The following is a 27,393-nucleotide window of genomic DNA, read 5'->3' as shown; positions in this document are numbered from 1 at the left end:
GCTTTTTATTTTATTTTTGTCAGATGCAAAGAATCAGGACGAGGCATTATATTCCAGTTCAGCTGATTTATTGCTCATTCCTATATACAAGAATTTAGTCAATTATCAGTCAGCACTAAATTGTAGGTAAGAATTAACAGAATTCAAGAGGGGTGGGAACTGGACGTGGATTGCTTGTGGGAATATAATGATTCTAGGCTGATTCCTCTCTTGACTCTGCCCGACTCCTCTCTGCCTCTCCTTCTCCTACAATTTTAACCTGGTAATGGTAAATAACTATTAAGAGCAGCTCTGCCTTTCCCTTAGATTCTTTTCCTTAGTTTGAGTGGCTATTTCATAATCTGAAATGCATTTTATAGCAACAAGGGTCTGCTGAAATTAATGGGATGCCTCAAATGATATGCCAAGGTTTTAGCCAGATTTTTCAATATTCTCACTCTGTCCCCCCAAATCTCCTACCTTGAACTATTAGACAGTCTTTATATCTTTCGAAAAATGTTTCCAGGCAATTAAAATGCCCAGAGTTCAAATACTGATAGTTCAGTTGTCTTGCTTCTCTTTGAGATTGGTGGGATTGTTATTATTTGGCAGAGATGTGACTCAAAAAGTGACTCATATTTTTTGATTAATAAAAACATCAAAAATATTTTATTTACTATTGTGAAGAAAAGCAGAAATGCTGCAATTACGAGAGAAAAAATTGTTCCATAACCTGTTATTATCATTTTGTACAATTCTGAAGAAGACAGGTTAGATACAGCCTATCTTTGAAACTTCTCTTTATTCCCAAAAAATAGAAAATGAAAAATCATCTTGTAAAGAAAAATTGTCCATGGTTCAATGACTGAACACTCAGAAATATTTAGCAGTTTATGCAATCTCTTCTTCCTTATAATAAATGAAATCCCATGCTGGAATATCACCAATATAGGTACCCTTTGAGAAAATGTAAATAAAAAATTATTTTTAAATGTTTTCTCCTTTTTTATTGTGTTATTATAAATCTTCATACATTGGTTACCTTGATAACCACTAACCTTTCCTTTCTTCATACAACAATAACAATAGTTACCGTCAATGTAAAGGACATAAGTCAACAAAAGACTGATACAGAAACTTTTAAATAAAGAGACAGTATGGTGTAGTGGTTAAGGCACTAGGGTAGGAACCAGGACACTATGAGTTTTAATCCTCCTTTAGGCATGAAAGTCAGCTGGGTGATTTTGGGCCAGTTACTTTCTCTTAGCCCAGCTACCTATATAAAAATAATAAAAGCAGAACATAAACAAATAAACAAAAGCCTACTTCCCGATGTGGCTATAACACACATGCTATCTAAATGACTTTACAAATTTAGGATTATTTCAAAGAAATATCCACTATGGTCAAAAAGCTTACTTGACATAGTTATTAGGGGAAAAAATGGAATGTAAACAATACTCCTTAGCTGGTCATCTCAACTTGCTTGAATGAACTCCAGCTAACCTGGGTTATTTCTAGGTCACTCTAAGGTAACACACTTGCTGTGTCAATGCCAGGCCCAGAAATAAATCAAGAGTTCTACATACACTTTCTGTTCTACTTGTGCAGCTGTGAGGAGATTAATCGGTCTTTGGATTGTCGGATCCTATATCATAGGAGCAAAAAGTGAAAGCACACTATAATTAAATTCAGCAGGTTATGGACATAGTGGGATTGTGTATATTGTGGGATAGTGGATATAGTGTTACTTTAACAAACATAATTCCCAGCTAGCCAAACCATTGAAAGGCACTAGTCTAGGGAAGGCTGAATTGGATGACTTAACTGTCTAATTCAATATAAAGCAAGTTTAGCAATCAGATATGAAGTTCTGCTACATCATACAGCAGGACATTAATTATAAAATGCAGGTTGGCTTAGTCTAACCAGAATCAGATGGACCTAATGGTGATCTAAACTACTCTTAGTTACCCACTTTTGAGATGTAAAAGGGCCTGTGGCAGGGAGACATTGTTTTTTCACAGCACATGAGTTCTGTGGAACAATCTCTCAGCATTGATCAGACTGTCCCTCTCTCTGATGGCATTCAGGAGAGTGCTGAAAATCAAATTAATGCAGAGGTCATTCTAAGAACTTGGCTAGCTTTTCATTCCCCCCACCCCCTCTTTCTTTGGTCTATTTGGATTTTAGCGGTTATGATCTATTTTGTTTTTATTTGTTTGTTATTTGTAATACCATGCGATGAACTGAGATGGTAATGGTGATGGTGATGATGATAAATAGAAGAAGTAGGTAGTAATAAATAGTATGTAAGACAGCATAAGTAAATTACCAAGAAGCTCTTGGATTGTGGTGGGATATAAAAGAAAAATAACTAACAATTGGATAATCATTGCATCAAGAGACATGCAATGCCTTTGATAGATGGGCCAATAGAACTAGACTGCAAAAATCTGGATATCTACTTGAGTGTAGCAATTGTTTCTCTTTGCTGCCATTAATGGCCATATGTAACCAAGATCTGGTAGCTCCAATGATTTTGTTATCTTTGTTTTTTACAAGCACATCATTGGCTACATTTTCCCCAGAACATTTTCAAATAGCTTTTGTTTTTGAAATGCATTTAAAATTATTATATATTTAAAGTTAAAAAACTGAAATCCAGTAATATAATGCCGTATGATGTATGTATTCCTATTTTACACACTTTCCTTGCGATTCTTCAGGGAGTTATTGAATATTCTATACTGAAACAATAACAAACAAATTAGTTTAACAGTAATGTTGTTGCAACTGATTGTGAGCAAAGAGTTGTACAATCAGATCCAAAAACTACAAGGGTTCTTTGCTCGTATTATGAATATTCTCTCTGTCTTTTAGGCAGGCTTGCATAACTATAATAATACTTATTCCCCCAAAGACTCCTTCACTTCTCCCCACTTCATCCTGCCTTTCCCTTCAAAATTTTGACAGTATCCCATTCATCATTTTGGCCAAGTTACCTACACTGTAAATATTCTCATGTTTGGATGATAAGAGAGCTATCACTTTGACTAGGAGAACTCAAGGTTTTTGAGTATTCCTAGCAAGCCTTTATTTTTGTTTAATCTTTCTTTTTTCTTTAAATATCAGGCACTCTTATCCAAAAAAACTGCCAAGGAATTTTAAAGGAACTAATTTAATCAAGCCAGACTTCCATTTATAGAAACATTGTTTTATGTTTCCCTTATATGTTTACATTGCCAGAGAAACTTCACCCAGCCATGAAAAGTAATTAGCACACAAGTCTTTTTAACGGTAAACATCTCCACAAGTTTTCATAAACAACTAGCATCCTTTTTCTCATTGCAAATCAAATTCTGTTAAGCCTCCTTAAAACATGACTTTTACTCAAATCAAAGCTGATTATTTACAAACCTGTCTCTACTATATATGATTCTTATGTCTTTCTTTAACTTACTTATAATGATTAATTAATCTCCATACATATATGTCATTATTAATGGTAGCAGTAGAGGGTGCCTTTCATAAATGCTCATAAGCCTTATAACGAAGTTTAAATTATGCATTTGTATGACTACAATATTATATAGGCTTATTTGCTTGTTCTTTGCTAATGTTGCACTTTTTTTAAGGGCATTGATTTTTCATACATAACTTGCCATTTCAATGAGGTAAGAGTTTACAGATAATCAAATCTGGGCTGGGCTGGGAATGCAGCAGTAAACACTCAAAATTGGCAGATTGTCAGAATGAGACAACTGCTGGAGACTTCCTATTTTCATATGAACTATGATAAAAATGGGGTAGGAAGGGTGAGATGAAAGCCATTATAATTATCTAGAGCCATTCTGATCTTTAATCCAACATTAATTTTTATCTGTCTGACAGTTTATATACATATTGTATATAAATACAAACATAAATATATAAGTACACAGAACTTAATCAACCTGCACAGATTTTCCAGTGATGATCGAAGCGCCTCTCTGGATCAGCAGCAGGAAATCCATCCTGACTAGCTTTGTGGAAGGATCCTGTGCAGTGGTGGGATTCAAGTAATTTAACAACCGGTTCTCTGCCCTAATGATTTCTTCCAACAACCATTTGCCAAACTGTTCAGAAAGTTAACAACCGGTTCTCCCGAAGTGGTGTGAACTGGCTGAATCCCAACACTGATCCTATGTCTATGAACAAGAAGACCTTGAAGCAGCCATGTTATTTTGTTAGCATGCTCACCACAAGATCTCATTATACTAAATATGCTACAGTCATTGCCTATCCATGGCACAAAATTAAATAATGAAGATATATATCATTCCCAGTTGTATTTAAGGAAGCATTAGGTAAATATTGACTACATTAACATTATTTTAATTTCTTAATATAAAAACATCTGAACAGTTCTTGCCAAAATCCCAAAAAACTATTGTCTATGAAGGTAAATAAGTGGGCAGGGAATAAAGATCATGGCTACGGGGTAGGAAGCAGAGTTTGACATAGAAATTGGGCTCCATATAGAGAGGTAATCTGGACTGCATTTGAACTTCTGACTCCCCATAAAACGGACAAGGCCATTCCAAACTGGGAGCCTGGCCATCTTCTTATTCCATCCTAGTCTTCCTGGATTGTTAAGGGGTCCATGTTATAATGTCTATTTTTTGTGAGAGTCAGTGTTCCTTTCTGCTCTGAAGGAAGCAGTAGTGTTTACCCTTCTGAAGAAGCCCTTGTTGGACCTAACAATTCTGGACAACTATACGTATCATCCAAGCACAAACTTTCCCTTTTTAAGAAAGGTTGTTAGAAAGGCATTCAGACAACAGTTAAAGAGGAACTTAAAGAAAGCAGATTACCTTGTCCCATTTCAGTGAGGTTTCAGGCCAGGGTACAATACAGAGAGTTGGTCTTTGGTGGAGCTGGGATGGCACATCTCAGCAGCTTTCAATTCTATTAATAATTGTGTCCTTCTAGTCTAGTTATGGGATGGGGGGGATTATTTTAGGGTGGGAGAAGTCATATCCATGGTTCCTCACTTCTGGAGTGCCTCAGGGCGTGACTCTCTTGCTCCTTCTATTTCACATCTACATGTCTCCCTCACTGAGTGAAATCACTCATTAGTTTGGAGTCTGTAATTATCAGTATATAGATAATATTTAATTATATATCTTGACTGCTGTTCTACCCCAGTATCTGTTTGGATCTTGATGGGGACAAACCACTACACTTAATATCATGACAAGAGTGAATGGCTATGATTATCTGGGGCCCCTGAAACTGGGAGTTGTTCATCTTTGCTCTTAAATGGGCTTCACTTCCGTATTTAAGACTGGTCTGGAGCTTGAGCCATGACAACCAGAATTCTTTTCTTCTTGGTTCGAAACATTTCACTGCTTATCCAAGTAGCTTCTTCAGTCTGAGCACGACTTGATAAGCAGCAAAATGTTTTGAACCAACATGAAAAGAAGTCCAGTTGCCATGATTCAACTTCTAGACAATTTTACCTGGATCACTGAGAATCTTCATCAACATATTTAAGACTGGTGCATAACATGGAAGTAATTCTGGACTAATGGCTACTACTTGAAGAATGGGTGGCAGCTGTAATAAGGAAGGCCTTTATACTGGCCCATCTGCATCATTCTGCAGTGATATGAATAGGATCTGGCAAGCCATATTACACTCATATAAAACCACTGCTTTGCAAACCGACTCACTGCCAATTATTTAAATAACATCTATTTCCAACTGTTTCTACCTGCCAAATAGGCCTAGGAAACATACATTCTCTACAGCAGCGGTCACCAAACTCTCTGGCTCGGCGGACTGGCAGAGGTGGCAGTGTGTGAGGGGGGAGGAGAGGGAGGTGATGGTTTCGCATGAGTATCCACCACTTTCACAAATGCAGCTTTACATGCATGTACTTGTGTGCTGGCTCACCACTTCCACATCCCGGTACCTAACAGGCTGCAACACTGGGCCAGTCTCGGGGTTGGGGACCCCTATTCTACAGCATCATCTGTTCTTTGGAACAGAATGCCCTCAGAAAGCCATTTGGCTCCCTCTACACCTATTTTACAACCAGCCTGCAGGCAGGATGGCTACTACTGGGCTGAAGGTTTTTCCCTTCTCATTTTATTGTTTCACATCTTTGAGATGTAAGAAACCTGGCCTCTAAATCCAATAAAATAAATAAAAATAAATCACTGCAAGATGAAAAAGCTCACGAGAAAATCTAAGAACAAAATAAATGTATAAATAGAATCCAAGGATTCTTGCTTTGGATCTGCCTTGTTATTTGGATCCGCCTTATTATCACGTTTGCGTGCTTCTTAGCAGTTTTTCACAAACTCCACCAAGAGACTTCAGTTTCTCCATTTGCAGGAATTGTGTAGGTCTAGTTTAATGAAAAGAAGGACTAGGGACGATATAGCAGTGTTCCAATATTTGAGGGACTGCCACAAAGAAGAGGGGGTCAATCTATTATCCATTGTGGGTGGAGACAGCAGCCAGGCATGGGTTTCACTCGTCTGTTCAGATTGAAGGACTGAATCTGTCATAGTTGTTAAGTCCCGCCCCTGTTGATAGGGGCTTCCAGCTTTTGACTCAGTCCTTCAGACTGGACAGGCGTGTGGGATTGTCTCTCTAGCTTCAATCACCTTTATTCACCTTTCTACTGTTGCAGACTTTGGATTTTTTGGACTTATTGGATTCCTGGACTGTGAATGTCAGTGCTACTTCCACTCTTGTGGATGGACTTTGCCTCAGCAGCTAGCTTCGGCTGGCCTGCTAGGGGTTCGTTGGTTCTTCTCTCCCTGCTTCTGCCTTTCAGCTTATTCCCATTGAACAGATGAGCGTTCCGGGGCATCGTGGAGCTTCGTGCTCCCAAAGGGAGATTGAACCTTGCTTGTGTGGAGCTTCACACTCCCCCGAACACTGATCGGGTGGCCGTTTCTAATTCCAGCAGACAGTTACAGCCCGACTTTGGATTTTGCAAGAGGAGCTTTGTGCTCCCATCTCTCTTTAATTGCTTGGCTCGGTGAGGATATTTAGCCCCTTCTCCTCCCGGCTGTGTATCGGCAGGCTTGAAAGCTTTGCGCTTCAGCCTTGTTTTCGTCTGGCAGTATGCGGCCATTTGGCAGAGCTTCGCGTTCCCATCTATGGTGGCAGTTGGTAGCCGCCATTTTGTTCCAGCCCAAAATCACCTCAGCGCAATTGCGTTCCTTTCTGCTGGCCTCCAGGCTTTAGCCTGTGCCTTGATTTGGCTTGTCGCCCTTGTGGCCATTTGGATTGCCTTTGGGCTTTAATCTGGTCCACTCGCCCAGTTAATCTGTTGGCACGGACTTTGGCGATTGCGGCTACATCGCCTCTGGCGGTAATTGGAGGCTTGTCTTTGACAGCCATTTGACTTCACTGCTGCCCTGAGATGCAGGGCCCTTGGTGGCCATTTTGAGCACCATGAGGATATTTGACTACTCTGCATTATCTCCTTCATTGCAGTGGACCTTGTGTAATCACAGGTTTCGCGATAGCAGCAGGACACCTAATCATGCCTAAAGCTTTAACTAAACCCAAGCATGGCCGGAAGACCGGGGCAGCTCAGCAGGTTTTATCAGAGCCAAGAACCTCTGTTCCTGGTCCTTCTCAAGACAACTCAAGGGACATGGCCACCATTATCAAGGATTCACGCCCTCATCATAAGCCTCGTAAGCTAACTTCGTCATCTTCAAGGGCTTTAAAGAAAATCTGTGATAAAGCCAGTTCTCATCTGTCTTCTTCTGCAAGGGCTAAGGAAGGAATTTGTCCTTCTGGCACTGAGATCCCGATTGAGAGACCTCCTGCAGTGACCCCGGACCAAATGTCTCTACAAGACTGTCCTGTGGCCATCCCAACTTTTGGCTTGTGGGGACTGGTTGAGGCCGCAGTTCCAGCACCTATGGTGACTTGTCCTGTTGCGCCGGATCTCTTGCCGGTTCGCCTCCTCCCTCTGCCCACTATTCTAGGGAGACGGTGCCTCCACAAGTACCAGTTTGCCAACACTTTTTACCTGAGTATTTTCAGGATATGATTACTGCAGCTATTCAACGAACCTTGTCGGCAGGATTCCTGCCTCCCAACAGGGACACTTTTGTGCGATCCTATGCATCTATATCTCCTGACAGGGACTACCAGGATGACTGCTTGTCTATTGGAGCCCCGGACTCCCCAGCTGCCTCCCATGCCAGCCGTCCATCACTTCTTGGGGAGATTAAGTCCCGAGAGCCAGACTTCTCTGATGATGAGGGCCTTCACCCGGAGAAAGAAATTTCCTGATAGTTAGAACAATTAATCAGTGGAACGAATTGTCTCCAGAAGTTGTAGCTGCTCCAACATTGGAGATTTTTAAGAACAGATTGGATAACTATTTGTCTGAAATGGTATAGGGTTTTCTGCTTGAGTAGGAGGTTGGGCTAGAAGACCTCCAAGATCCCTATCCCTCAATAATGGAGGGGTTCAAGTGTCTCATTTTTATCTGTAAGAATTCACTTAGGCTATTCATTGCACATTTCTTCTTCTTCTTTTTTATATGATGGTAGTCTAATGGGAAATTGCAATTCCTAGAAATGACCACTATGTTCACGCAGAATTGCACATTATAAACAATCAGTGGCCCATGACATCAGCAGTGTAGACTTTGATATATAGCATAAGGATAAAAGAATCAGTACTTTCTTACTTAAAAGTAATAATGTGCATGCAGGTATTCCTTGGATATTGATTCCAAGAAGGGCAAATAAGTATTTGCTATAAAACTACTATCCTTAGTAACCCTTACACAGGACTACAATAAATGAATACTGAACTAAAGAGTTTGTATATTCAAATAAGACTTATTTGAAGTGACAGAAATCTCCTGAATGTGTCTAAATCTGGTTCCTCTCTTAAGCTATGAGGGAAATTTGGAGGGATACAGAAACATAAAGTGTTTGTCTCCAAACTGTCTATAAAAAGAAAATGCCAGGGGCTATGGAAGATAGGAGAGTATATTTTGGTAAATGCTGACTTGAATTTTCCAGTCATGGAATAACTTTACCAGGTTTACCAGGACTTGCTGTACACTATAGTTATTTGTAATATAAATGTAATAGATAGCTTCAATATTTACTCTGCACTTCGTGACTGTTTTATGATTTTGAAACATCTTGCCTGATAGCAGCCTACATAAATGTCCACACACTAATCAAGGAGAGGGGAAGGAGAACTATTGTTTTGTCTTTTCCTGCTAGAAGTAAACAAAAATCAAATTGCACGTTTGTTCCCTTCTTTAAAAAAAACAGGGAAAATAAACAAATAGGGTTTTATAGTTGCACCAAACACTTCTCTTTCATTGCTGTGTGTGACACTGGATCCTAAATCTTTAAAGGTTCTCCTTGCATTATAGTAGTATACTCTGCATTATACTTTCACACAATATTTATTGTATTATGCATCAGGCTATATTACTATTCTTCTTCTCATCTTTCCTATTACCTATCTCCTTTTCTACTTATGACTATAATTTGTTGCTTGTATCTTTACGATTTATATTGTTTTATTTAGTTTCCTAGTATGATTTATGTTGATTGCTTATTTAGTATCCTATGAGTATAACTAAGTGTTGTATCTTATAATTTATGATGAATGTATTTTTATGATGACTATGATCATGATTTATCACTTATAGCTTTTATGTACACTGAGAGCTTATTCACCAAAGACAAATTCTTTTGTTCAATCACACTTTGTCCAATAAAGAATTCCATTCCATTCACATTGTTTCTATCTGGTGTATCCAACAAAAATATCTGTATTTGCTTACAAAGATTGGACTAAGCACTTTTGATCTTCAGGTGGGAAATCCAACTTCTAAAATAGCTTGGATAATTTTTTTCTTTCTTCTTGCTGTTGTTTGAGCAGGTCTCTGTCACTGAAGGATGCAGATTGAAGAATTGGTGGATCAGCAATCCCATTGCTTCCTCATGCCCCCACCCAAAAAGGAAATGCCCTCACCCAAAAAGGAAAAGACCTTATACTACGAGTCTTAGAGTTGGCAGAATAGGTTATCTTTCAATAGCTGACTTTTAGCTGTAGCCAGATTTCTAACCCTAGCTGAATATTGCAATGCAGAAGCACTACAAGTTATTTCTAATAAAACCATGAGGCTTGGATACAACAGTTTTTGCAAACTTTTGCAAACAACAGTTTTTATCCCAACAGTTTTTATCACCAGCAAGTCATACTCCCTCTGTCCTATTCTGATAAGTTTGTTTCATCTTGGCCCAAGCAATACCAAGAACCTGGAACTGGTAGGTTTTCCTTAATTCAAGAGGACATGCACTAGAGGCAATGAAGCAATATCTTAAGAACACTGATGCTCAATTAGATCTGATGTCCCTCCCTAAAAGACATATTTTAAGTAGCTGTTGCACTCCTTTCAGATCTATTAGATATCTAAATTAAATTAAATGCTTGTTTTATGTTGACATGCCTTGAGCTTATAACTCCATACCAAACCAAATTCCCCAGTAATTTTGACCAGTTTCATTTCTAACTGTTGCTTTCAGATCATAACTTTATTTCTTTAAATGTGCCCGAATTTTGTTGCAATGCTATATAAGGTACAAAGCATTTGGATTAACATGCTTAATGAATTTCAAAATTAGCATTGGTTTCATGTATGTAATGTGTTCTACTCTTTAGCTGTTGTTTTGTTATTTTTCCACTTTGTACCTTAAATAGTCAAACTGACGGACTATATTATTTTTATAATGGTTACCCATAAATCTGGTAGCTAAAAAAATATTTTTTTAGAAAAAAATTCTGACTGAAAATAATTTTCTTACACAGAACCCTCCTATATCTTATATATTTTGGTAGCATTTTATCATTTAAATATGTGAGGAAGCAACAATACCTATAAATATTACCCACCTTTTCTAAGAGGTGCTAAAAGGAAACTGTTCTTATATAAAATACAAAGACACCTAGCACTAAATACTCTGCCTTTTAGGTAATGCTAATAAAAAATGTTTATGGCCACAGATTTCCCACAATAGTTATTTTAATTCCATAGCAAGATGTGTGTTTGTTTCCAAGTTAAACATTTAGCCAAACAATGTACTGAACATCAGGATTCATACAAAACTTTGCTATTGGACATCTTTTGTCCATGGGATACATCCACAAATTGTAGATCTAATTGTAGAGGACTTAGGCGTCCTCCTGGATCCACGGCTGTCTTTAGAAGAGCACATGATGGCCGTGGCCAGGGGGGCTTTTTATCAGGTTCGCCTGATACGCCAGTTGCGCCCCTTTCTGGATCGGGACTCCCTACGCACGGTCACTCAAGCACTCGTCACTTCCCGCCTGGACTACTGCAATGCTCTCTACATGGGGCTCCCCTTGGGGTGCACCCGGAGGCTACAGTTAGTCCAGAATGCGGCCGCGCGGGGGATTATGGGAGCGACGGGGCGCTCACATATGACACCACTCCTGCGCGAGCTGCACTGGCTTCCTGTGGTCTTCCGGGTGTGCTTCAAGGTGTTGGTGACCACCTTTAAAGCGCTCCATGGCTTAGGGCCGGGTTATCTGCGAGACCGCCTTCTGCCGCCAATAGCCTCCCACCGACCGGTTCGCTCACACAGAGAGAGCCTCCTCAGGGTGCCGTGGGCCAAACAGTGTCGGCTGGCGACCCCCGGGGGAGAGCCTTCTCTGTGGCAGCACCCGCCCTCTGGAATGACCTACCCCTGAGATACACACGATATCAGACCTCCGGACTTTTCGTCGGGCCCTGAAAACACACCTATTCCATCTAGCTGGGCTGGCTTGATCCCATCCTCTCAGTTTTAATTGAATTTGGTTTAAATTGGGTTATTTTTAATATCTTGGGCCGAAATTATTTAATTGTTTTTTAAATTGTTTTTAAATTTTGTACGCAATGTTTTATCCTGGCTGTACACCGCCCTGAGTCCCACAGGAGAAGGGCAGTATAGAAATAAAATAATAATAATAATAATAATAATAATAATAATAATAATAATAATAATAATAATTCCTCTCATAATAGCTAGAACTAGAAAATATCTTGCCTGAAATGCTGGTCAGCCACCACCAATCAGATATTAATAATTCTGGGCTAGATGGATCAGTCATCTGATTTGATGTAAGGCAGTTTCTTAAGACTCAGTGTGAAGACATGAGAATGTGAATAATCTGTAAAGCTAAAATGTTGAAATGTTAATATAAGAATAGGAAGGTAATTAATATCTAATGAACTCTTTAGAGCTCTACTGCTTATACATCTATTACATACTTACAGGCAGTAATTTTATGATTTTCATCTTGTGCAATACAAGGATGCACAATATGCTGCAGTTCAAAACAAAAGTGGGTTCATACTAACAAAGATTGTAAAGATTTATATCTCCTAGCCAATGATAGTTTGCTTTAGCCTATTCAATAGTTCCCACTGCTACCTTGCTTTGTTCAAAGAATATATGCAATGATTCAATATGGAAGCGCAGAAATTACTTATAGACCAGTATTTAAACTGCAAAATAACTGGCAAACTTTGAAGCAGATCAGGTTAAATAATGCAAGTAAGACATTCTTTCCTAGTGGTAGGCGGCTGCATGTCAAGCAACTATGTGCTAGAACTTGTCCTGTGCTATCTGTTCAAAGAGAACTTCACAAGAGTATTTCAAGCTCTGACACATACTACTCTGTGCAAAAGCATCCACAGGAGTATTATAAACAAGAGAGTAACGATGTTTCAGCAAACCCTGTATCAATAGGAAAGTACTCTTTTGCATTTTCATCAGCAGGAATAAAGTGAATGATCATGTCTTACATAATCAGTATCAATAGCATTGATACTGACTTTCAGCTCTGGCATTCAGGATTCTGCCTAATTCTTGTAAATTAAGATTGAAAACTTCACAGTACCGTGGGTTCTTCTTCTCCAAAATGTCCCATTATGTCACTATCTCCATTCCTCTTCTTTAAAAGATCTTCCCTCAACCACCAGGCATTTTAGTCTTCCATACAAGCTCCTGAGGTTATAATACAGGTAGTCCTCGACTTACAATAGCTTGTTTAGTGACCGTTCAAAGTTACAACAGCAGTGAAAAAAGTGACTTATGACCAATTTTCACACTTATGACTGTTGGCAGCATCCCCATCATCACACCATCAAAATTCAGATGCTTGGCAATTGATTCATATTTATGGCAGTTGCAGTGTCCTGCTATCATGTGATCACGTTTGGCAACCTTCTGACTAGCAAACTCAATAGAGAAGCCAGATTCATTTAACAATCGTGTTATTAACTTAATTGCAGAGATTTACTTAACAAATGTGGCAAGAAAGGTCATAAAATGAGACAATATTCACTTAACAAATGTCTCACTTAGCAACAGAAATATTGGGCTCAATTGTGGTCCTAAGTTGAGGACTTTCTGTACTACCATCTAAATTATAACTAATCTTAGTAAATTCTCTTAACTCCAAAATCTAGAACTTTTTTCAAATAGCTCTCTTGGTTATGTTAATAATATATTTTTTTCCTATTCTTCCCTTAAAAGCAGAACAGCCAAGAAATTTGGTATAACTCTAAAGCTAGTGTAATGGGAATTAACCATTCTCAGGCCAGGAAGAATTGCTATGTTATCATGGAACAAGATACCCCTGGTGCTTAAGATTAGGAAAATAATAGCCAGTTTTTATTGCTTTGAAATGCTGGAAAGAAAAGAATTATGTAATTATTTCCTTCCTTCCTTCCTTCCTTCCTTCCTTCCTTCCTTCCTTCCTTCCTTCCTTCCTTCCTTCCTTCCTTCCCTTCCCTTCCCTTCCCTTCCCTTCCCTGCCCTTCCTTCCTTCCTTCCTTCCTTCCTCCTCACTCACCCATTCACTCACTCATACCTATATGCTACTCCAATCAATCTGACTTAGAGCATCATGAATTAAAAATTAAATAATATAAATAAAAGTCAGAACTTCTGCATTATAATCATACTTAATCAGGAGAACATTTTATTCACCCTCCCAACATAATAGATTCCCCAGAAAATTCAGGTCTCAAAAAACGTCCAGAACACTACTAGAGATGGATCCTTCCTTATCTAGTGAGGCATTCGCTTGGTTTCAAGAGTCCTTGAACATGAGACTCCATTGAGTTGTGACTCAAAGCAAACTTTTCTTCATTATCTTGCAGTAGGCAGATACTGTAGCTTTTTTTCTCATCTTAAATAAAGCAACTAATATAACTATGCCAAATTTGTGGTGCTTCAGCTATTACTGAATGCAGGGGTGAGTTTATGGAAAGTCAGAATTTATTGTTATGCCACTTGCTAGGTACTACTGAAAGTTCATAATGATCACTCAGATTCCTGTATCAGAATAATATCAATTATTCTGAAAATGATTCAGAAGTGCTTCAGATCTCACATGAGAATGAGCACAGCACCTAACTACTCTTCATTAAATTTTTCGGACTTCTGAACCATCCTGAACAACAAATAGTAGCTTCTATAAGGAGTCAACTGTTCAATGTTAATGCAGAACTTAAAGCAGCCACCATTTCTTTATAAGCTGAAGCATGAAAAAAGATGGGCTGCTTTAAAAAACACCAGAGGAGCAGTGCTCATGGAAGGTCCAAAGTGTTTCTTACAAATATTTTCAAACTGTGCATAGTCCTATCAGATTCCTCTAGGAAGCTTTCTCTCCCACTGTTCATCCCAGCAGATGGTATTCCGTGGCATGTTGCCTATAAACATAGGAGGCTCAATAAAGTATTCATGACTAACAGCAATCTATGGATTTTGTCCAATTCTCTATTAAAGCTATCAAAAGCTAGTGGGCTTTTACCATATGGCCGTGAATTATGCAAAATGTGAACGAGTTTCTTTTTTGCCTATGCTCCATTCTACTGAACTGGATGATCTTGAGTTCAAGTACTGAGAGCGATACTCCTCTCAGAACATTTCATTTTACACAGACCACTGTAAACTTTCATCTTCCTTACCTTGAGCCTTATATGTTTTACCAAATGGAAAAGATCCAGGCCGCTTAATCTTGTAACAGAAAGGAGCTCCTTACCATTTTGCCTGCCACTTTTGAAGGATGGCAAAGGAAGACATAATTATGGAGAAGAGGGGATGGAAGATAATGTTTTCCCTCCTTACTCAAATGGAAAGAAAGTAATAGGACAACCACAGTGTTACAAACTTTAGGAATTCTGAAGTAGGATGACTTACTCATAGTTCTCTTTAAAATTTTATTTATTTAGCGTATGGCAAATACATAGACTTTCTCTTTAAAAATATATATACAGAAAGAACGGACTAGAGTCAAGATGTGCGAGAGAGGGAGAGAGAGAGGGAGGGAGAGGGGAGGGGAGGGGGAGAGGGGGGGAGAAGAGAGAAATTTCCTACTTCTGGTTTTAATATTTATACCATCAGCTTCAAATGCTTGAAGTTAAAAACAGTTTTGTTTTTCCTTTTACAGGGGTCCTCAACTTAGCTCAAAGTTACCATAGCACTAAAAAAAAAAAACTTTGACCAGTTTTCACACTTATGACCGTTGCAACATCCCCATGGTCACATTATCCAAATTTGGGCATTTGGCAACTGGCCGGTATTTTTGACAACTGCACTTTCCTGGAGTCATGTGATCACCCTTCGTAACCTTCCTAGCCAGCTTCTGATAAGCAAAATCAGTCGGAGAGCCAGATTCACTTAATGACCACATAATTCACTTAACAACTACAGTAATTTGCTTAATAATTGTGCCAAAAAAGGTCGTAAAATGGGGCAAAACTCACTTAATAACTGACTTGTTTGGCAATGGAAATGTTGGGCTCAATTGTGGTTGTAAGCTGAGGATCATTGGTATTTTGAAAATGTTTATTAAGAAGGGTTGCATAATGCCAAAATAGCGGTTTGGAACTTTTCTATTAAATGGAAGGTAAGTAGATAATGCCATTAGTAATTTATGTAGCCCTAATTTTCAAGTTTATTTTATGTGCTTTCCTACATGTGAGCCAATAGTCTATTTCAAAACAAGTGTGATGGTAAATGTCAAAATAGAACCTTGAAAACAGAAAACATTAAATCATTAAAAGAAGGTAACAATGAATCTACTGGTACATTATTGCTCTTAGCAAGCACAATCAAGGCCTCTAAGCTAGGGCAACCTGCTGGGGTGTGTGTGTTTATGTTTGTGTGTGTTTGTGTGTGCGTATACACTGGATGTTGGCATTTTATGTTGGCAAGTAACATTCATGCAATAAGATGTCTACCTCCTTCTTTTGGATCACTTTATCCCAGGGCTGTCAAACTTGCGGCCCGCAGGCCTGATGCGTCATGTGCTGGCACGCCCACGCCCAGTTTAGCAAAGGGGAAAAAAGTCATGATACGTCATATGACAACAACGTGACAATGTGAGTTTGACACCCCTGCTTTATCCCAATTTCATATGCAGAAACTCCTCAATTTCTCCCACCCCCTCAAAAACAAAAAGGCATTTTGAAGAGCAATACAAGAGAAAGGGAAAATCCATTCTGCCGGCCCATATTTTCCTCTTTGTTGTTTATCCCACTTTTTTTTTCCTATGCCATTTTTTCTTCAAAGGGTATATTATTTGACCTGAGCCAGGGAGGTTTTATATCAATTAAAGGAACTCAAAGCAAAATAAAGAACATACGGGCTACAACTCTTAACACATTATGTAATTAGAGATATACTTTTGGATTTAATCTCCAAGCTGATGTTGACAGCAATGCTAAGGTTTAAACATGTTCTGTTCTATATTCTGATTTAATTTATTCTATTTTAGGATACATTAACAAGCCTGATCTTAGAATTACAGGGAAAACAACATTATTTGTTGCCTTGTCATAAATATCACCAGCAGATCTTATTTATTTTTCCTTAGAGAGCATCATTTCATACTGAAAACTGAAATTTATTTTCTGGTATAGAGTATGATATTCTTCAACTTGTTAATATTTAAGAGAACATCTAATACTTATTGCATAAACGATACAGGAAATTAAGAGACAATGTCAAAATTTAAGAAAAATTATAAACCGACAATTGGGAAAAATTAAATAGACAAATTAAACAAGTCACTCAGTTTGAAATTGGAGACTAATTTTAAATAAAATTTTAAATAAAAAAAACTGATGCTTTTGCTTATATCCACTCTGCAAAAGGAGAAAAATCGGCAAAAACACAAATATGTGTTGCTTTTTGAACATGCTTCACTGACTCTTGATTGAACATTATAATCAGAGGTGAAATGTAAAATTTGTTACTACCGGTTCTGTGGGCATGGCTTGGTGGTGGGAGGTAATGTGACTGGGTGGGCGTGGCCATTTTTTTTTCCTAACTTTTCAAAGCATTTTTTCTACAACCTCTTCAGCAAAGAGGTTACAACCTCTTCAGCGAAGAGGTTGCAGAAAAAAATGCTTTGAAAAGCCTCTGACGATCCCAGCTGATCTGCGTGATCATCAGAGGCTTTTTTTTTTTACTTTTAAAAGCATTTTTTCGGCGGAAGCGGTTGTAAAAATGCTTTTAAAAGAAAAAAAAGCCTCTGATGATCGTGCCATCGCTACCGGATCAGGTGATCCAGTCCGAACCGGGAGCATTTCACCCCTGATTACAATTGATCTGGTTCAAGAAGATCATTTTGCATAGGCAAAAGAATCCAAACGTTAATCCACTTAAGTTGTTCTTGCCTTCTCAAATGGATATAAAATTCAGTGACAAAAACGCATCTATCATGAGAATTTTGCAAAATATATGCTACCTCTGACTTACTGCTACTAATTGCATACTTAATTACCAGACCAAGATCTGCACAGAATGTTAACATATTAATTCTGCCCATCAGAAAAGGAAGGGAGGAAATCCGAAGGAAATCAGTTTAGCAATTGCAGGTCCTGATGGTGTCCATTAATGGTACCATATGGGGTTCTTCTGCTGTCATATGTACTGTGTGGATTTCTGTTTACAACTGATCACAATTCTTTAATAAACACAATGACTTAGTTTTTGGTAGATATTTAATGCAATAATTTCAACAACCGATTTACTCAAATGTATATATTGAAAGACACAAGTGTCAGCTCTAGCCCTAATGCTATTTCCTGATACTATTGTGTCATCTAATTCAAACAATATTACTCTCTCAAGACAGCAAGCATTTTCTTTTTAACCAACAATTCCCTACATCAGTTTAGAGGAAGAAATCATTGTACTGTTTCTAGTTTCCATAATAATTCAATTGTACTGCTTTTGGGATTTTATTCAGTAAACATTGTCAATGACCACAGTTAAGATGTAGAGCTAAGCTACCATAAAGTTTCTTTCTTGTGTCAAATTTGATTCTGTGATTATCCGTAATCTATGCTCACCTCCCTCCATAGAGCGAATTATACTTAATGGAAAGGATAATTCCAAAGGAGACAATACAACATAAAACCTTATCCTGCTATGAGCAGCCTTTTTCAATTTAGTCAATGAGGCTTAACATCACACAGAAAGGGGGAAACACTAAACATTTCCCAGCAGTACAGACAGCATTAGTAACATACCCCTACTTAGAGAATCTTATACATAAAAATTTATAAGGCCGTGTAAATTCAGGCTTCTGCATAAGCCATGGAACAAATGGGGTAATTCTGTGATTATGTGTAATCTATGATTGCACAATTCTTAAGGTGGCCTTTTAAAAAGTCTTGTCCAATAATCACATTATTTCTTATTGTATAGCCTCATTTTTCATTATGATGAACCTTTGACTTGCTAAGGCAGATATCTTTAAGTAGACAATCTGCATGGTTGCAGCAATCTCTCACCTCCAGTTCAGCATGTGGTGTTTGGGCTCTACATTACAGCACAAAAAGCATCTTTCTGTATTCTATTAAAGCATCAGCAGCAGCAGCATAAACCAGATCCTAAGAAATTGAATACATTCTGATTTTTTTAAAAATGTGGATTAAATATTAAATTTCTTTCTTATTAAAAAGAGCCTTTAAAATTAAATGCTATCTCAACATCGTGGAAATGATACAATTGCGTAAGAATGAATAAAAGGCTATATTACACACACACTGTGCAACCTACCAGCATCGACTCCTATTTCAATATTGCATCTTGTGAAAATCGTTCCCTTTTTGAAATCCCCAATTATTATTTTTATTGAAATTAGGCTAACTAAGATGGTTGTAATTCTAAAGATTATATGAATATGTTGTACTGTGTTCTGAATAAATGTGTTTTAGTGATCAGAATCTCTTTTTAAATCATTATCAGTGGAAAAAATGATTTAAATCTTATCAGTGAGTTAAATCAGCATTTTTGCTTGGTGATTTACACTGTGTGCTCTAACTCATTTCTGTTTCTTAGAATTTAAATCTTATTTTCAGAATATTGTCAACATGAAAGTACTTTCAAAAGTCCCCAATCTTACCATATTATCAGTCTGGATTCCCTTCTCACCAGCTTTCCAGCTGTTCAGAATATTATTCTCCAATAGATAATTGTTATCGGGGTTATACCTCCTTTAGGCCCAAATTACAAAATTAGAAGATGTATCCTTGCAAACCGTATATACAGTACTCATTTATTTCTATGTGACTACAAAAGATTCAGACACCTGCAATTTTTTTTATAGTTTTTCAATCTATAACAAATTAGAAATCATTTTGATAATTTTTAAGAATGCATTGGATTTCCAGAGTTAGAAAATTAAAAAAAAAATGTGTATGTTTTGAAGTAACTAATTAATTTTTAAATATGTTAATGAGATCTGCTTTTATTACATCTTTATTTTGGATTATACTCTGAAGAGTAAACCAGTATTTTTGGTTTGAAAGCAACCATTGTTATTTCACAGAAAACATTCAAAACTGAAAAGCAACATGTCTTTCTTTAGCAGATGGATAGTATTTGGCAATATGTCAAATTCTATTAAGCTCACAAATTTTTGGTATCCTTATTAACTGCTGATAACAGCACTTTCTAAGCATGCTTCCATATCACAAATAAAGAATTGTGGGATTTTTTTCTACAAATGTGCTAAATACACACAAAAAAACCCCAACATTTAATTTGAAAAGCACAGAATATACTATAAAACATGAGCTGTTTTCTGACACTTCAAAATACACTATATGTGTAAAATGAAAAATTTCAAATTCCATTCGGTTTTGTCATAATCCTTCTTTGCTCCACATTCTGCATATCTGCCACATCTTTTGAATTTTATATGCTAGATTTATATCCTCCCTGACTGCAGGAGCTCAAGGCTCAATATCTCTCTTCATTTTATCCCCACAACAAAATATGATGTGGGTTAAGCAGTCATTGCAGGGATAGGGAGAGAGCAAAAATTGATTTCTATTCTCATTTCAAAACCCTCAATTTTAACCCAAGTTTCAGATTGCTGAAGGCCCTTGATTTAGGCTAGTTCCTTTGTATGCCAAGTAAAATATAATAGAATAATACCTATTCTGCAGAAGCTATATTGGCTGCCAATAAACTTCCCAACCACATTCAAAGTAAATGCCTTATACCAGTGGTCCCCAACCCCCGGTCCGCGGACCGGTGCCGGGCCGTGGAGTACCTGGCACCGGGCCGCGCAGCGGCCGGGGGACATGAACGCTGCAGCGCAAAGGCTCCTGGGCCGTGCGCAATGGGCTGTGCGCAAAAGCTCCTGGGCCGTGCCCCCACCCCTGCGTGTGCTCAGCGGGCCGCGGCGATAAAAAGGTTGGGGACCACTACCTTATACAGTCCTATGTGGTATAGCAGGAGTCACCAACCCCTGGGCTGCAGCCCCTTACCGGGCTGTGGCTGGTTTGGAAATGAGCCACCCGAGCAGTTGGCTGGTGTACACTTGTGTGCAGCTCAAATTGTGCAAGTGGCAGGTTGGCAGCACACGCAGCTCAAGTCACACGAGTGGCGGACCGGTCCATGTACACACGCATCAGCCCACCACTTCTACCGGTCAGTTTCTCTCTCCCTCCCCCCCCCCAGGCTGCCAAGCCATAAATGTTGGGGATGGCTGTGGTATAGGGTCTCCTTATCTTTATGAACCAGATGCTTCAGATGAAATCTGCTCACCCAATGGAGTTTAGCTGGGAGGGGATCCTATGAATACCCACTTCTTGAATATGAGGTCTATGTAGTTTTATTACTGCAAGCTACCTAGAATCTATTGAACATAAATAAATACATACATCTGTTTATTTAAAAAAAGTTGAATTCATTTATAAATCCCACCTAATAATATCTGTACATAATATAACCCATCCAAATTCTTAAGCAATTTTTAGCTTAGTTTTCCTTATAGACAGCTGTCTCCACTGAAGACATCATTGGCACGTCTGCATTCTGAAATTTTAACACTGTTTATTTTTCATTTTGACATATAAGATATAAGCACTAAGGACAAGAACTGGATTTACAAGCTAAACATATGAAACTCTGGAGCCTGTCCAAACAAAATTATCCCTAGGTGTTGATGTCCATTTAATAAAAATTCAATGTTGTAATTATCTTCCTACTACTTCCCCAAAGAGTATTAGTACTCATAACCATATTTCTCATCCAATTATTCTAATGCTACAAGAAGACAGATAGGGACAGTGGCCAATTGCTGCATCAGATCATTGCCTTCTAATAGATTTACTTTTTTTTTTTAAAGCCTTTTTCCACAAGTAAAAAAATGCAATACTACGTTTAAGATAGCAATACTCCTTTCTAAAATAAAGAGCATCGTGGGATAAACCAGTAGTAACTTTAATTAAGCTAAGAAGTAAATGCTGTCTTCCTCTTTGTTTCCAAGTTACTGTCAGGTTACTGTCTTTTAAAATCTATCACTTGCAATTGCACTATTAAGAAACACCAAAATAAATTTCTTGCCACTGTTTAGTGAAGCTACCCATCTCCCACAAAGTAGTCACCTTTGCTGCTATACTCTTAGCAATCTAAACCTCAAGCAAATTGTATGGTAAGAGATTTATGAATCAGACACAATCAACAAAACTGTGAATGCACAGCTAATTATTGAATATTCCATGCCAATGCAATAAATATACCTGCCTGCCTGTTCATTATTTTCTACCTTTGCCATATTTAATATCTTTTCTTTAAAAAAAATGCATTTATGAAAAGCACACTCTTCAATAAACAGCTTAATCAGAGAATCTACATTCTTCTTGTTGGACGTAAGAAAACCCTTCCCTGCTGTTTGAGTTGGAGGGAGAAAGGAGGATGCTGTAATACATACACATGTAAAGCATGTACTACTTTTTATGTCTTCCAAGAACTTGTATCGTAAATTGCAACAGTTGTTGTGCTGACCAATAGTATATTCATTTCAATCAACCAGCCCTCTTCAGTATTATTATTTACGATGAAGAAATGACTAGCAGCGGAAGGCTTATGGCAGCTGAACAAATAAAAAAGATCACAAATCCAGAGAATATATTTGATGAATAATATATCCTCTTTTTAAATTGATATATTTATCACTGACAAAAGAAAATAAAATCTAAAAAGAAAACTAATAAATTACAAATTAGCTTTCTTTTTCCTTTTCCCACTCCTAAATGAAGGATACGCTGAAAGAGATGTGTGGACTAAGTATCACTTTACAGAACAAAAGCAGATAATCAGAAAGGAACATAACAAACCTGTTGCTGTGGATATTGCATTCCTCCCATGGAACTAGGAGTCCGGGTCTGCATTGCCATTGGAAAACGCTGGGGACCTGGTGGCCCATATGACTGCCCTGGATATGGACTGCCGGGCTGGGACTGGGCATGGGGGCTGTTGCCAACTGCAAACAACTGAGGTCTTTTCATTACCATTGGATCCATTGGGTTGCCCTATTGATTAGAGGAGGGAAATGATAAAAGCAATATTTTAGTCCACTGCATGAATAATTTTGAAAATCACTTAGTTGGTGCAGTTTAAAACAAGTTTTCATTCTGAAATGAAATCTGCTAACAGATTAAAAAAAGTTTAATTTTTAAATTGCAGTTTAGGTTCAACTTTGTTCCAGAGAAACATGTTCATATAAGTTCCACAGCAATTACACAAGGATGAAAGTCCTTAAGGATGCATCGTTGGCAATGGGAATTCAGACAATACCAGATAATAGTTTACATAAATAATCTAATTGCTCCATCTTTACCACTGTTCACAGGGTTGTTGTTGTTTTTTTCATTTTTTATTCCAAGTCAATAAGAAAATCATACAATATAGTTTACATCAAAAGGTATGATTTTTGTTTTGAGTTCAGAAAATAATAATAATATCCTAGTTTTTGTTGGTGGCACATAAAATACAGTTACAGCAAATCCCTGCTTCCTTTTTTATTTATTTGATTTATATAGCTATCCATCTCACACAGCAACTCTGGGCAGCTCACAATGGGTAAAAGCAATGCAAAGCATAGTGCAATATGCAATAACATACATATCAGCTAATATTACTCAAATATGTAGTAAATGGCACAAATATTTTTAAAGTTTTCACATCTCAAAAAAGGTAAATGACAATCTCTGTTCCTTTCTATAGACAATTAAATTATTCAGTGTTTCTTAAACTGAGGAATGATCTGTTTCTATTTACTTTTTGCATGGAATTTAGTAATTCAACAAAAGTCAATATGTTTAGAGGAGAACAGGGTGGATAAAAGTTGATTATTTTTTTAAAAAAAATTAAAATCAGATTTTCTTTTTAAATCAGATTTTTTTTATTTTTATGAAATTTATTTTAACAAAGTGCTTTTAGAGTAAAAAACCTATCTAAAGATAGTTTTCTATTTAAGATACATTAATAATTTAATTTATTCAGCATGAAATGGAGCTTAGTTATGTAGCATGAGGCTGTATATTCTGCAATATTGGGACTGTCAACAGTGGGTCAGAGGAGGAACTGCTGCGGGACAGAGATGACAGTTGCTTTTTAAAAATTATGATTTATATTGAGTTAATTTAAATCAAGCCTTTTTACTAGTGATTTAAATTGTGATTTAAATTGTGATTTAAATCGACAAATTTAAAATGCAATTTAAAAGAGAGGTTAGGCCAGGCCAGGCCAGCGTGCTGGAATAGGAATGTTTTGAGGGCACGGCGGAAAGCGCGCAGATCCGGAATCCTCCGTATCTCTGGGGAGAGCTCGTTCCAGATGGCAGGGGCCCCCACAGAGAAGACTCTCCCCCTGGGGGCCGTCAGTCGACACTGTTTGGCCGACGGCACCCTGAGAAGCCCCTCTCTATGGGAGCGTACTGGTCGGTGAGAGGTTACTGGTGGCAGAAGGCATGACGACCTGGATCCTTCGGGATCACAAATTCTCCATCAACCTGGACAAATGTCACCTTGTACCCACGACAAGACTAGTGCACTTAGGGGCACTCATAGACACAATAACTGGACAGGTCTTTCTTTCCCAGAAGCACCAGGACAGCATCAAGGCCATAATAGGCCAAATTCGGACAAACAGAGTAGTACTATTGGTGTTGCTGTCCCAGCTCCTGGGGAAAATGATATCTTGTCTTGCCATAGTGTCTTGGGCACAGTTCCACGCCAAGCCGCTCCAATGGTTTCTGCTCCCCTACCAAAGGGCGGATTACAGTACCTCACAGGCAAGGGTTTGACTACCACCAGGGGTGCTTCGGTCATTCCATTGGTGGGGGGCCAGAGCCATCACAAGGGGCTGTTTCTACAAGGAACTGGACAGACTGATGATAATGTCTGATACCAGCCTCTTCAGTGGGGGGCCCACTTTGCATCCCAGGTTGCCCAGGGACAGTGGACACGGCAGGAGCTCCACCACAACATAAATTGGCTGGAGCTCAGGGCAGCCCGCTTGGCCCTCAGGGGTTGTAGGACATCATGTCCTCCTCCTGACAGACAATGCGGCAACAAAAGCCCACATCAATTGGCAGGGGGGGGGAAACTCGGTCGAAGTCCCTCATGAAGGAAGCAGAGACATTGTGCCAGTGGGCAGAGACTCATCTATTATTGCTCAGGGCGGAGCACATTGCGGGAGTACCTAATGTGCAGGCAGACTGGTTGAACCAGACCACTGTCGACCAGGCGGAGTGGCGCCTACATCCCAGTCTTTGTAGAACTCTCAGATCAATTTGGCCACCCGATTCTGGATCTCTTTGCCTCTCTGTCAAACTCTCACCTTCCCAGATTCATTGCACGGTTCCCAGCACCAGGGGCAGAAGGGGTAGATGCACTATGATGCCCATGGCCCAGGGGTCTATTGTATGCCTTCCCCTCCCTTCCCCTGATTCCAGCAGTAATCAGGAGGGTGTTGTCAGAGAGGGTGGAGGTCCTGTTGGTAGCTCCCCACTGGCCCAGAGGACCGTGGTTCGTCAACCTGGTCGGCCTGTTGATCGCCAGACCCTGGAGGATTCCCCCGGAGAGTCTCCCTCAGCCAAGGTCCCATCATCCATCCAGAGCCTCAGTGGCTCCAGTTGACTGTTTGGCAGTTGAGCAGAGACTTCTGAAATGGGAGAAGTTCTCCAATAGGGCCATACAGATGATCCAGGCGACCTTCTACCACACACATTTACAATGCAACTTGGAGGATTTTTAGTGACTGGTGTGCCAAGGGCCAGATGTATCCTACCTTGGTCTCAGTGGTGGATGTACTGGAATTTTTGCAGGAGGGCCTGGAGAAGGGGCTATCCCCAAACACTTTACAAAGACAGGTCGCAGTCTTAGCTTTGGTTTTGAAGTTTGGGGACTTAGGCTCTCTTACTCACCATCCAAGAGTGAGAGCCTTCCTCACGGGGGCCTCCAATTTAAAGCCCCCAACAGTGCACCGCTACCCCACCTGGGACTTGACCAGGGTGTTACAGACCCTTACCAAGGCACCATTTGAACTCTTAAGAGAGGCTAGCCTACATCTCCTCTCGTGTAAGGTGGCTTTCCTAGTGGCTGTCACGTCTGCCAGATGGATCTCAGAGTTGGCAGCATTGTCGGTGAGAAAGGACCTCTGTGGTTTTCATCCGAACAGGGTGGTTCTGCGATTGGACCCTGCCTTTCTTCCAAAGGTTAACTCCTTGTTTCACCAAGCACACAAGTTAATCTTGCCTGATTTCTGTCCAAGGCCTCAGCATACCTTGGAGCAGACATGGCATAGTCAGGATGTTAGGAGGGCCCTCCACATTTACATCTCAAGGACCACTTCCATCAGGAAGACTGAGTCCCTGTTCGTTTCCTTTCAGCTGTCATCTCTGGGCCACAGGGTGACGCCTTCCACGGTGGGTTGTTGGCTACGGACTTGTATTGCCCAAGCCTATGAGCTTCAAGTTCTCCCAGTGCCTCAAGGGATTGCGGCGCATTCCACTAGAAGTGCAGCCACAATAGCGGCATGGGCAACCCAGGCTTCTGTAGAGGAAATTTGTCGGGCGGCGACATGGACATCCCCATCGCCATTCATCTGCCACTGTAGACTAGACACTTATGCTTCCGCTGAGGCAGCCTTCTCTTGCATGAGGAGGTGGGGACTCCAGACCAGAGCAGCGCCCATCCGTAGGATAGCCAAGCTTTGGTATGTCCCATCCTGGATTCTCCCATCAATACTATGGAGAAGCGGCGTTGGTCTTACCTGATACGCCCTTTCTCATAGTGATCAACGGGAGAATCCAGTCCCACCCGGTGGACTGTTTGGACTGGAGATGGACTACAAGATTCACTTCGTCTTTGTTTTCAACTGGGGAATGTTACCAGGGAGGAGTGTCCTCAGAATTCAACTCAGTCTATAGAGCTACGAGACTAGAGCAACCCATCCATCCTGGACTCTCCCGTCAATCACCATGACCAATACCCCTTTACTCCCATTAGCAATTTCACTTAGACTTGTATACCGTTTCACAGTACTTTACAGACTTCTCTAAGTGGTTTACAGAGTCACCTATTGCCCCCAACAATCTGGGTCCTCCTTTTACTGGCCTCAGAAGGATGGAAGGCTGAGTCAACCTTGAGCTGGTCAGGATCGAATTCCTGGCAGCGGGCAGAGTCAGCCTGCAATATTGCATTCTAATCATTGCGCCACCATGGCTCTTAGGTCTTATTTGGGACTTTAGTGGTGGCTTTCCAAAGCAGTCAAGAGTTTAAAAATTAGAACTGACAATTTCATAGTCACTTTGATTATCCACTATAGTTGATTGGCTCTGATGAAACAGTAATTTAAAGTAACCATACATTATTACTTTGTTAGGAATTAGATTCAGATGTATGGGGCTTGCAGATACTCCTAATAGTAAACTAAATTTACTCGTCCAAACATAGTTTTGCTTTCTTTTCTTCTTTAGTCTCATCTATGTTTTCAATGTTAATTTGATTCAAAGTGTATATCTACCTGG

At 39.2% G+C, this 27,393-nt stretch overlaps 1 protein-coding gene across 15 annotated transcripts in view; it reads right to left on the bottom strand.

Annotated features, from left to right (window-relative positions):
* ARID1B (AT-rich interaction domain 1B) overlaps positions 1-27,393 on the bottom strand; it is a 434,784-nt gene that overhangs the window by 369,264 nt on the left and 38,127 nt on the right. For all 15 annotated transcript variants that reach the window (XM_034428582.3, XM_087882864.1, XM_034428578.3 and 12 more), the window contains exon 2: positions 22,697-22,891. In XM_034428582.3, the coding sequence (XP_034284473.2) occupies positions 22,697-22,891 (195 nt within the window). The remainder of the gene's footprint in view (positions 1-22,696; positions 22,892-27,393) is intronic.

The sequence above is a fragment of the Pantherophis guttatus genome, chromosome 1 (assembly GCF_059756535.1).
Source record: "Pantherophis guttatus breed Tessera chromosome 1, ASM5975653v1, whole genome shotgun sequence".
Classification (NCBI taxonomy): domain Eukaryota; kingdom Metazoa; phylum Chordata; class Lepidosauria; order Squamata; family Colubridae; genus Pantherophis; species Pantherophis guttatus.
The sequence above is the reverse complement of the archived record's forward strand: the minus strand, read 5'-3'. Positions and strand labels throughout refer to the sequence as shown.